General features: G+C 39.5%; 1 protein-coding gene across 4 annotated transcripts in view; it reads left to right on the forward strand.

Annotated features, from left to right (window-relative positions):
* Positions 1-13,554, forward strand: part of LOC117760192 (gamma-aminobutyric acid receptor subunit gamma-3) — a 50,603-nt gene that overhangs the window by 9,748 nt on the left and 27,301 nt on the right. For all 4 annotated transcript variants that reach the window (XM_034583029.1, XM_034583030.1, XM_034583031.1 and 1 more), the window contains exon 3: positions 9,558-9,625. In XM_034583029.1, the coding sequence (XP_034438920.1) occupies positions 9,558-9,625 (68 nt within the window). The remainder of the gene's footprint in view (positions 1-9,557; positions 9,626-13,554) is intronic.

Raw genomic sequence — 13,554 nt, forward strand, 5'->3', positions numbered from 1 at the left:
CTGAGATAACCAGTTTTGCATAAATTTGGTTACAGCCTTTTCAGACAGACACCGACTGTAATTGAATTTTTGTGTGGTCCATTATTGTAAATTCAAACTTAACCAAAGACGGTCAAACAGAAGTCAGAGGAGTTTTAGAGGAATATTATTAAATGTTCAATTTCTTTGCCATATGATTGAACAGGATTGAGGGTGTGATTAAAACAGTGAGTGGGTTCATTTGAGAGAAGCTAATTGAGTGTAACTGAATTAAATGCAGATCTAAGGCTGCCACTGTCAACATCTACTTGAATGTTATAATTACTACATGTATTAATGTATTACTTTGTCTGTACTTAGCACTTATCCAGATACAAAGTCTGAGACTTCAGATAAATATTCTGAGTGTACCACAGATCTGTATTCCTCCCTGGCTGCCTGGCCAACGTGGACTAAATTAATTTGTATGGACAACCTCAAAGATACAACAATAGACTTAATGTGAGCAATTAGCTTTTTATTTTCAATTCCACAAACGACAAACCAGAGATGAGCAAACGGTGCACTGAAGTCATTTGACCTCGTCCTCTTGAGCATAAATGAATGTGACTTTTTAAAGGTCGTAATTGACCATGGGTAAGCAACAAGGGGCATGTCCACCACATGTCTTGAATGTAAAGTGACGTAGGGGATGTTGAAGCATTTGAACTAAACAACATCACAGTGCAACGCTAGTTCCAAGTGTCTCTACAACAGACTTGGAGAAAATCCCTTTATAATTGCCAGCAGCGTTTTTTGTTTTTTCTATTATGCATAATGTCAAGACACAAAACGTTTAAAGCTGACACCATCACAGTAACATAATAGGCTTTCAGCACGCCACGACGAAACGGAAGATTTAGAGAAATAAGTACAAAAAATACTGGTGTAGAAGAAAGTACAAAAGGAAGATGTTGTTTCAACCAGCACCTTTTCACACACAAGACAAATCACTGACAATTAGAGACTTAGACTGTCACCCAGTAACTATATTGTTTACAAAAGAGGCTGTCAGGATCTGTCAGAAGGAGCTCTGCAGATAACAGTGGTTGATTGATCTTGCTAACACATTGTGGGTTTAGTTCATTGTAGTTAATCAGAGCTGTGTGCCGCAATGTCAGAGAAACACAACTGGTGAAATGTGAGGCTGGAGGAATAATTCATGCTTGTTGTTTACCTCTCAGATGTGCATTTTACATTTTATGCCTTATATTTAGTTGTATACCATGTCAGTAACAGCAACTAGAATTCAGTTCCAGCGATGCCATACCACCTTCTTCCCCTCCTATCGACCTAATCCGCAAATGTCTGTCCTCCTGTCTTTCTGTGTCTGTATGTGGAACGCATATCTCGAGAACCAATCATCTTGCCGACTTCAAGCTTGGCATGTGCATTCTTACTGGCATGGGGAAGTGCATTGAATAAACAGACGACCAGCGCTTTGTAGCTATCAGTGGGGGCAGGGCAGGTCCTTCAGTCTGTGGACCGAGCTGAACGTGGAATAAAGTCGGATAAAGTACAGCAGTGGTTGGCAACAACATTCATCAAATCACTTCCTCTTTAGCAATTTGTCAACAAAGTAAAAGCACAGTTTGCTTTGTTGCTGCAATGCTTTATATCAAGCTTGATAACAGAGCGTGGATTTTGTATAGTATTGTTGATGTTTAACAGACCTCTGAAATAGATAGCATGCAATGTATGGAAAAACAACAGCAGTTCAGTCAGACAACTCACGTTCGAATGTTTATTGCAACAGTAGAACAAGTTAGTGTTTGGCGTCTCGGCTCCGACTTAATCACTCCCCCAGATATGATTACATAGATATGATGGGAGTGATGAGCAAATACTTGTAACCCCCCTGTCAGAGCCTAGGGGCTGAAGCAACTAGTAGCAATACTGACGCAGCAGCGGGGGCAAGCTAAGGGAGAAATGGGGCATTTTCTCAGCTTAAATAGACCGCCTATAGGGTGGGTGTGTATTATAGATGATTGTGGAGAGTGAGGTATGTCACATGATGTATGTCACATGATTGGAGCAGTGCAGCTCGAGTTGGCTGCCTGAATTAGCTCGCAAGGGTCGCTCCATTTGTGTCAATTAATAAACCATAAAATCTTTACTGCAGATAAACCAGGTAGGATGAACACAAAGTTTTCTAACTTCACTCTGCACCATAGACAACGTCCAGCACACAAACAGTAAAAAGTGACAGTATATTGTAGAACTGTTTGAGGAGGACTCACTAAAGACAATGAATAATTCTGAAGTAGCTCCAGAGCTTTAACACAGAACAAGAGAACAGTACATTCTAAACAGGCAGGTTTAAAAACAGACACTGCACTAGTGCCTTAAATAAGGGTCAAGGATTTCATGCCATTGTGCGGTTATTTTCATTTAACTAGCTCTGCTGTCTTCCTTACTGGGTGACAGATGAACGGCCGTGGTACAGTTTGCCTGAGGGAGGTGATCTGTTCTGCTTTTTGAATATTTCAGAGCCTTTGGCATTTCTCAAGTAGCAAACCTCGACAGTGAGACAAGAGGCTGAAGTCTTTATAGCATCAGTTATCCTGCTACGGCTCAGAGGATGAAGACACAGACTACAGAGAGAATACGATGTGACGGACTACATGAACTGCTTTCCTGCTAATTGAAGTGATTGATTACTTGACAATGCAGCAGTCACTTTAACAATAGTTAAAGAAAAAACACAAGGCTTGCTGCTTCGAGACAGTAATAGAACTGATCTGCTCTTGAAGTTTTTCCATTTATATATGAAGGAAATAAAGAAACATTACTGCCTTTGATTCATACAGTTAGTATACATGTAGCTATTTTCAGACATGCACTGAGGGATCCTTCGCAGTTTGTCTGTAGAGGAGTATGTGTGAACCCAAATGCCCGAAGGAGAGCCTCCAGACTTTCCGCAGACTTTCTTCGCCTGGCCCCCTAGTGTAAAGTCTGCAGAATCCCATGTGAAACACACAAAATTGATAAAAACAAAAAGAAAACAAACATCTCTGGGTGAAAAAGCGGAATCACACATGTAGAGGACATCGATGAAGATGTCAAGAGAGTTTATGGCGATAAGAGCCGACACCATGGTAGATGTGGTGTAAACCAAAACACGATCTTGCAGTGAATATTATGAGATACTATATCTAAGTTATGAGAAAATTGTGGTTTTAGGTTATAGGTTCATAGTTATGTGCTAGTAAGTCACAATTATCAGATAGAAGGTCACAGTAATTACAAAGGTGAGGGTTGTTAAATCAACTTTAAGTAAAACTTTCAGATTATGAAATGTTGAATAAATATGATGCAGAAACTGGAAAGATTGACTTAGTAAATAGAAATCTTGATAACTGAATGAAGTGAGTTTTGTATTTTAGGGGGAGGTTTCTCTACAGTACGTCGGGGAACATTTTTTTTAATCACCCTACTAATTCCAGTCATCTGTCTGTATGTGGAACTCGTATCTCATTGACCTCATCTTGGCTTCACACTTGACATGTGTATTGTTAATGGCCCAAGGAAGTGCAGTGTTGCATTGGACACGTGATAAGTTCAGTATTAACTGCGCCTTGCAGTCAGTGGGGGCCGGGCTTAACAGACCAAATGTCTTGTTGGAGGCCTGCAGCTCAAAAACTGGTGCACCAGCAATAAAATATGTCCCACCAGATCATTCTGATGATTTGATTATTTTTGTTTCACCATATCAGACTGACACAGACAATCACGAGAGACACAGGCGTTGATCTCCATCATGGCAGCAACATTCATTGAATCACCTCCTCTTCTGTAATGTCTCTACAAACTAAAAGCATGTTGTTTTCTGTTGCTGCAATTCCTTATATCAAGTGGAAATACGGAAGATTGTGTTGCTTGCCTAACAAACCTCTGAAGTTGATAAGCAGTTCAGTAAATCATTCAAACTTTAATATAAGCTACAACCCATTATGTTATGATCATTTTTATATGACCATTTTCTGTTGTAGTTCTATGAACCATAAAACTACGTGTGATTTTTCTATGTTCATCATCTAAAAAATATTGTTCTTGTGAGTATTGTGATTTTGATTGATGAAGTTAATCCTCTTAATTCCAGCACTGACCAACAGTCACTACTATGCAGAGTGGGCAACACCTACTCACTGCCTCGGACCGTTTTCGTGATTAGTAATGAGGGTTTATTGAAAATCAAAGATGGATTATCATCCAGACAGAGGAGCCGTTCAGGAGAGGATGTGGTGGGAAGATGAAAAACCCACTCTGAACGATACACAGGGCATCACAGGTCAAACTAATTGATCAGTCTGACCCTTAACATCAGAGGAAGTCATTAAATATTTCAGACGTTTCTAAACAGAGTTAGTCTCCTGCGATGGTGCACACACAGACAGTAAAGTATTCAGAGAGGTGGAAAAGAAGAGATTCCCATATTAAACTCCTCAATATGTAATTTATAAATGCTGAATGGAATCAGTCCATTGAGTTTTTGGGACTCAGTCTCGTTTGAATAAAACTACGTTCTGACAAGCTCATTCTAATACTATTTCAACATGTTTTCCATAAATATCAGTCAGGGTGACTGCTCTTCACCAGCAGCTAATGTACATTCATCAGACAGGGCCAGGCTGCAGAGCAAACCTGGAAATTAGCTAATGTCTCAGGGGACCTGTTCATCATCCTCTGCCCACCCTAATGCCAAATAAATCTCACAAGAGATTATTGCTTCCCTCTCCCCCCACTGCTTGATTTTATCTCCAAGTACTTGTTACCCATTGCAGAGCAGAATATACCATCCCCTGGGAGAGTTCATTCACTGTTGTTCTCTCGTCTAAACTGCGGTTATTTCAAAAGGCCCAGTTTCAGATGCTGAGTTTTTATTGGCATTTGAGGAGAAAGCATCGCAAACAGTGCAGTGTATTTGGGAGGTGACCATTCAGAGATGGCTGCACTGATAAACAGTCCACACACAACTTTAATTAATTTCCAGTTCAGTTATCTATGTCCCTAAAGTTAATGAGCTGTCCCCATTTACTGAATGACCAGTCACAGCCTTGCCGCTGCTCAGTGGCACTGTAGGCAGGTGCAGAATTATAGGCTCCAACACAATTAGCATTGTATAATAAAGGAAGTAATGTAATCCAACTTCATTGCCTAGATTTAAAATTTCAAAAGGACAAAGTGAACACATGAAAAACCATTGAAAAGCCAATTGGTTTTACAGCACATTTCCCAGGATCGTCTTCATAGGCCGACACGAGCAATGCTACAACACATCACATTTCCTGATCAAGAAATATGCATCGTCCAACCCTTGGGTGTTTCATTGCAAGGTACAACAATTTCCTCTCTAAGCCGTAGAACTGTCATACACGTAGAGGACACTGATGATGATGATGTCACTTTAGAAAGACAACAAGATTTAAGTGTTTATGGTAAAACAGGCCAGTGCCGGTGTTGACGTGCTGTAAACAAAATGATCTCAGCAGTGGAACGTATACGTTACATCCTGCTTCTGCCCGCCGCGCCAGCCCTCACCTGACCGCTTCAGAGTCTCCAGTGTTGTGAATGTGTCTAATTGGAGAATTCCCTGCTGCGTTGTTAATGTGTGAAAGGTAAACTCCGGAAAAAGTCAGTACTCAGTCGTGAGGATATTCTCCGAAGTTCATGGCTAAAAACGGCTTCAAACTGGATGAGGGTGTTGGTATAAATCTGCCCTTCAATGCTTATTGCAGATTTCTCCTACCCTTCCACTTCCAGCATGTTACTGTTTTCAAAATGTCTTTTTGCTACATGAACAAAAACAACCACCAAGCTAAAAATGGGAAGTATTGATGAAGATTTGGATCGTGCAGTCATGCAGCAGCAGTCTTGTTCTGTTTTTGTAGGGAATTAGCCATTTTAGAGAGTGATCCCCTCCCTACGTGCAAATGCCAACACTATTTTGCAGGGGTCATGCATTCTGTTATTTTCAGTTTGCAAGGTGTGTAAGTCAGACCATTGTCCACAGCATTGACACAGCATCAGGCATTTGAATTGGGTGAAATTACAACTACAATATGTTAGTTGCTCTACACTGATATGCACCATTGTGAAAGGCATCTTTAAAAATCTATGAGACAAATGTATTTGGGAAAACAATAGTTAATCCCCACGCATTGATTTACGTTCCACTTCACCTGACTCTTCCTTCAATGGCACACTGTGCTCGAATGAAAGTAGTGGTGCATATATAGCGTGTCATCGAGTACGAGTCTCATTTCCACATGGTAGATTAAAACGTGGATATCCTGCTGATCTTTCTTTCTGTGAGTGCATTGTACAACGTGTGTCTCTATAGGTGCTCCTGCTGGTCGTCTTTGTGTAATTGTACAGCTGGACATGACATCCTTTATAGATTTTAAGGGGCCGATAATCTAAAGAGACACAAGGTGGGGAGAATCAATTCAAACCTAATCTGTGCATGAAGACAGACAACGCTCTCAGTGAATTTGATCTAAATCCTTGTGTGCCCATCCACTAAACTGACCCACACATTCATAATTTTCATTGCACTGTATGAATGTCAGACTGCTTCCTGCTGAACATTATTACTGATGCAATTAGTTGCATATCAGTCTAATATGAAAGGGGATTACGCAACAGTGGACCTTTTTATAATGGAGAATGTGCTGTCCTGAAATTAAAATGAAACCTGGTGATATTCTCTTTTGGAAACAGTGTAATGAACTGGTTTATCTTTCCAATGGGATCACAAAAGTATCATGTTTTTCTCTTCTCCTCTTTGTCTGTTATTAACATAATGACTGCTGTGAAACTCTGTTAATGGAAGACCTTATCTTAACTTATTGGTTTACTTTTAGAGAGTGAATTGATTTAAACTTTTTGAAACTCCTTTGGTCGTTATTGATCTCTGGTAATTAAAGCCTCCATTGAGTGGTACCAGCAGGCTGTCTGCATACAAGCATAAGAAGAGGCGTGAGAAGCAGAGCCGTGGTGAGTTGAGGGCTGTGCTAAATGTCCTCCCTTGGTGGCAGCTTCCCAGGTCAAAGCACATCCTGTCGCAGGTGCTGACATTGGTACTTGACAGGTTACACACGTTGACTAGTTAGCCCTGTCCCATCTGCTGGTTATGTGGCATTAAGCGGTCGCTGATTAAGACTTGATTTACAGAAACGTACAAATGAGTTATCACAAAAGGTTTTAGAATGATTTGACGTTCAAATCTTTGAAGCGGTCTTAATTTCAGTGGTTTATAGAGTCTCTTTGTTCACCAGGTGTTGTGTTGTGACGAATATGGTGCATTTGAAAAGCTGCATCAGCAGGGACTCTGCGGAAGTGTTCTCTAGTGTGCCATCTGTTAGCACGTGAACCCAATGCTGAAATGGGAACTGGCAGGTGGAAAAATTCTCGCTATGGATTTAATCGGCCGAGACACAAAGACTCCAAAGACAGGTAATGTAAAATGATGGAGGAGCTCTTTGCTATGCAAATGTGAATGCTCATGGCAGCACTATGTCACATCTGCCACTTAGCTGGTTAAAAAGTTCAAGCTTTAAGTGACACTCTTACACTGAGCATGAAATCCTGAAGAGCAGCAGAGTTGGGGAAAGCCAGGGGGGTTCCACCAAGAGCGAAGCAGTCTGAACCAGGAGGAAGAATCCCATTCCCGTCCAACAGCCACACATATGAGCTGTGTGTACTGGTCTATGTTGATGTGTTGCTGTAGGTTATGAAATCAAGATGAAAGATTGCATGCGACACCTTTTTCCTAAGGATCTTTCTTGTGGAGGCGAGAATATGTGTGATTATCGGCACCTCTGGCAGCTAAAAGCAGGGGACACACAGTATTGACATTGTCAAAGTAGGGCGAGTAAAAGGAGTCACCTTGAATAAAATGGACTGTTGTCAACTGTTAACGTTCGCAGGCCTTATCTGTATCTCTAGGGTTGGGCACCAAAATACTGTGTCAATCAGGCAGCGGTTCATATTCAGCCTCAGGGTTAGGGTTGGGGTTGCCTTGTGATTGCCGAATCACAATGCAGATTTCATTGCCTGGGCTCAGTACTGAAATTGTTGTCCTGCTTACAGGCACCATCAACAGTAAACATTACACTTCACTGGCATCACACTCTCTACATGGCTCTGGCAGCATATAACCATAGCTAGTAGCTACCTCAAACTCGAGTTGACATGGCAACAAAATGCCTAGAGCTAAACAGTCCAGAGTGTGGCTGTATTTCACATAAAAGACTTTCAGCCATTGATTTGACACGATTATGTTCATTTCCCTGATTACAGACATGTGTAGTGTAAAGAAATCAGCCCAGTCAATGTAACCGACCTGACCCGCAACACAATAGTTATTTATTGTCAGAAACCGGCCTGTTTGTCCACGACGAGTTGGGGTCAGGTATCCAAACTCTAATTTGAAAGCAGAGGGATGCTCTGTGTTCGACTGCCAACGTGACCTCAAACCAAGCAGTGTGGAGCTGGAGTATTTTTCTGTATTCAGCACAGAAACTGTTATCTATTTTTAAATTATTGTAGCTGGGTTAGGTTTTATTTTGTGAAATTGTTAAGAGTTTTGCACTTATTTATATATATTATTTATTTTTAAGTTAAGTAAACTTTGAACTGTCAACAGTTAATTTAAAAAAATAAGTTGTTCTTTTCAAACAAAAATGTATCAGTTCTGGCATAGTTTAGACACCAGAACTGATAGAAAGGTATTGATTTTGCACCGGTATCGGAAAAAGGATTCACAAACTAAAGACTTTATGTTGATCTTAGCTCAATCCCCCATCCTCCACCCAGAGGGGGGGAACACATTGAGTCCCTGTTTTGCTGATAGCAGCACTAAATTATATTTTGATGTTAATCAGACGAAAAGAAATACATGTAATATATTTTCTGAACCCCAAGCAGTTTCTTGGCATTTTTCCTTTTGCTCCTGTCACATAACTCGATGTGTCCTCATATTCTCACTGCAATATATACGTGTGTGTGTGTGCGTGTGTGTGTGTGTGTGTGTGTGTGTGTACAAAATAACTCAACAATGCATGAATAGATTTTCATCCAACTTGCTGGAAATATTACTCAGGAGAGTATCTTCATATGATTAGTTTATCTCCTGATGATCAGTTAAGAGCTGATCAGCCGAAGGTCAAGGTCAAGAAAATAAATACATTTTTCAAGGTATCTCTGCATCCCATAGGACTAAACACCCGACCTAAAGCCTATACATATACATACATAAATCACAACAACAAAGTAAAAAATTATATATAGTAACGCATTCACTTTAACTGGACATGATCAACAGCCTTTTTAGATTAACCCATCATTCCTCATCATATGATATTTGATGCTTTTCATTTACAATTAGATTCCCTGAAGATTGTTTCACTCACTGTGCAAAAGATTCTGTACAATAAAGTCACTGATTTGGTTTCACTTTGCCTCATTGATTCACAAAAGACAACGCTATGGTATCTAAATGTGACTTAATAATTATTTTGCTCTTTTCTCCACAGTTAAACCAACTGTCATAGATGTCGACATATTTGTGAACAGCATTGGACCAGTGTCATCAATAAATATGGTAAGTGGACCCGAGCTATAACTGTTGCTCATGAATTGAGCATAAGTCACATGTGTGGGGCAATGGTGGAAACAGAGATTATGTTTACAATATTCCACTGTTAACCAGATTACGACAATAGCCTGAACAAGACACTGTCATTTAAACAGTATTTTCTGATTATCTTAACCTGAATAAAGTCACACACAGATTAACCAATAACTGATTCATGCATGTGGAGTATTGTGACCGTAGTCTATAGACATCTATACGTCTCAATCACATTCTAACGTCTGATTGGAGTTTTCACAGCATTCTGCAGCATCGACATACAGCAGTTACAGACTGCTTGACGACAGTGTAATTGAAATATTGAAAAACATAATAAATTGAAATATTGTCTTATTCTAAATATGGTCAATAGTCAGAACATTGGTGTCCATGTAAACATAGTCGCAGCACACTGCAAGGTAATGGGTTATTTCTGAGAAAACTGGATCTTGGATGTTTAAGAACAAAGTCTTTCTCAAGACAGCATCACTCAGTTCAGGATTATATGATTTAATCAGAATAAATGTCATGATGGAAATGCCTATGTAATATATATATATATATATATATATATATATATATATATATATATATATATATATATATATATATATATATATATATATATATATATATATATATATATATATATATATATATATATATATATATATATTTCGAGTCGAATTTAAATGTCGGGGCTGACTGACACTTGGATGACACCACAGGAGTAATAGCTGTGTAAATGATGGTTTAAACAAGCTGCTCACAGGTTTAGATATTAACAGAGTTGTGTTAGACTGCAGCTATAAATGGTGTATGAATCTGAAATTGAGAGATGTTATGTTGTTGAGACATTACTGTGTTTATCAGGGGCTGGCGAGGGTTGTCTCCCAGAGGCATGACTTTATCCTCCCTTTTTAAATCACAGCTTACAAGACTTTATGAGCCTGTAGAGAGACAGGCTTTAACTTTGAGGCTGAGGGGAGGGAAGGAAGGAAAGTGGGAGATAAGAGGGAACGTACTGACTGGAAGAGGAGGGCGAGAGGCAGGATTTTCCTGCATACGTAGAGTTGAATATACATAAAGAATTGTCAAGTAATGGAGAGTTATGGGTTTTTGAAAAGCTTACATAGTATCGATGGTCAGATGGACGGGCTAAGGGAGATCTTTAATTAAGAGGAAAAACAGATTTAACATCATATTGAAAGAACTGCAGAGCAAAACAGACAAGACACTTGAGACATTTTTAGACATTGGGTCTGGACCTTCTCCGCAGTTTGTCTTTCCCACAAGCACAATGCAGCGGGGGGTTCTCTGCTCAGATGCATTCACAACAACAATTATTACCACCACAAACTCTCTTGACAACTTCGTCTGTGTCTTCTACGTGTATGACACAACTTTTTTACCTGGAGAAATTTGATTTCCTTTCGTTATTTTGTCGTGTGTTAGAACCATCAACCTCCCCACTCGCTCGCTGTAATCCAGTGGGAGATCCACTGCTCTCACAACGACTTCTGCGGACCTACCGGGGGTGAGGCGCGGAAAGTCCGCAGAAACTCTGAGGCTCTTACTCAGACATTTGCTTTTTCACACATACACATCCTCCGAAGAATCTGTAGAGAAACTCCGGGGTCCAGTGTATGTCTGAAAGCAGCTTTATTGGACAGCCCACCTCACCAAGAACACTGGTGTTGATACTGTGGTACGAGTATGATGATGACTACAATTATTTCTCTTTGAATGACAAGATTCTAATCACTTGTGTCATAATAATTATCTACACAGGGTAAGGTCCCAGAGGACCAACAAACATATTGGAGAAAGTCTGAATTATGACATTAGAAATGAGAATTAGAAATTAGAAATGAGTCACTTAAAGACCTTCTGTTTGCTGTGTTACTGTCGACCCCTCTGCTCCACTGCTAAATCAAGACACCGAGTGGTGGTTGTAATGGCTCTCTTCCTTAGCTTGTACTCTGCAAAACAGTTTCTCTTCATTAAATGATTTAGAGCTAATACTATGTGATAATTGGCATTTAATTTTTGTCAATTAACAGAGCAGTATTGTATATTATCTAAACTTAAGTATACTGCGTAAGTAAAGTAAATATATTTGGGTTTAGGTGAGATGCATCAAATGCTTTTTGTTGCAGAAGCCTCTTCTTGCTTCTCAACTTATTTGTACAATAAAGGCATTGTGGGAAATAACAGGAATACTTGCGATATGTAGAATAACTTTATCGTTAAACAGATGTGTTTCAGATCAGATCAGCAGAAAGGCCCTGCTAAACTACACTGGCATTATCAGTTATTTTGGATGATTCAATTTCAAGTCTAAGTTGGGTGTAACACACGGATGTTACACTGTTCTGATGTGTGAGTGTGTGAGCTTTCTACCTGGTGTGGAGCCACCTCTTGCAGAACACCTGCTGGTTGTATAAGCTGAACTCAGCATTGGGTCAGAGTATCTGAAAAAGGAATAAGCTGTGCTTGCACAGATCTGTGTGACCTTCCAACAAACAGCAAGTCACTGACAATAGAAGGGTTGTGAATACATGTATTTTCTTGACACAGTAAGATGACACTTCAAATGTGCGTATTCTAATCACAGGTTGAAACATTTTACATCTCTTTTACTTGTGTAATTTATAAAATTGTGCAGTCCCTGTCATTTTTGTATCTTGTCATATCAGCCTAATATGGGACATTGTATTGAAAAGTTAAGTCCTGTTCTTTATGATGGTATTTCTGAAATATTCAGCACCCATGCACAGATAACAGCCTGTTACTCTGTTTAATGTGAAACAGCACTGCTGCATTCTCCTGCATCTCCAGTGCTACTATGACAAGTATGCAAACATCCCCCTCTTTACCGTGTGACTAGCTCATTTGAAACCCTATTGTCAGAAGGAGTTATACACAGGGCCATCAGTTGTCATACTTGTATTGTTTCTAATTACAATGCAGTGTATAATTCAGGGCGTCATGACTTCTCCATGAGACCGATGGTGATTCATTTCCTTCTCTTTAAGAGGAAAATTAGGAAATCAAAGTACAATCAAAGAAAAAAAAAACTCCAATATCCAAAGGATATGAACTTATTAACATTGACTCATTAAAGTATCGGACTTTTGACATACAGGTGGGGATACCTACATACAATGCCTGAATGGTTTGAGAGGAGTGGCTGCTGGAGTCTATTCTACACATGCTAAGTGTGAAGCAGATAAGAAGAATGGTTCTCAAGATCTACAGAGGTTTTTTGGAATTAGTAGATTTACGTATTCTGAAGCTTTTTTAAAATTATTTTATCTTGCTGTTAAACGTTTAGGCAACAAAGCTACTTGGTTAGGTTTTTGCGAAAACAAGTTTATGGTTAGGTCCAGCATAAATATTGACGAAGTGCATAGATGGCAAAGAATGTAGCTCACATGGTAAGAATGGAGCTTGTTCATTGGCACACTGTTTGGTTGCACGTATTGTTATGTTGCTTATTTGTAGTTTTTCCTTTCTGATTGTTTTCAGTTGGCGCTTGCTGTTTAGTGAGGTTCAGGCAGCAAAGCCACTTGGTTAGTTCTTGCCAAAACAACAATGCTTGGTTTAAGTATAAATACTGACAAAGTGCATAAATGAAACAAGATATGTCGGGTATAAAACAGGACTTTCACTCAGAAGACATGTTCAATTCTTATAAGATATATTATTATTTTCACTTTCCACTCCTTTAGGTGTAGGCACCAAAATGACCCTGGGACTGAATTTGCCATTTTCCACATATATGTATCGTGTGTACAAGGACTCACACTACAATCTTAGCATTGTGTCTTGGTTGACAATATGTGTTTTCCATACAGCTGCAACAATATCTCAACAAATACATAGTGCAATACAGT

This window comes from Hippoglossus hippoglossus, chromosome 4 (assembly GCF_009819705.1).
Source record: "Hippoglossus hippoglossus isolate fHipHip1 chromosome 4, fHipHip1.pri, whole genome shotgun sequence".
Classification (NCBI taxonomy): Eukaryota; Metazoa; Chordata; class Actinopteri; order Pleuronectiformes; family Pleuronectidae; genus Hippoglossus; species Hippoglossus hippoglossus.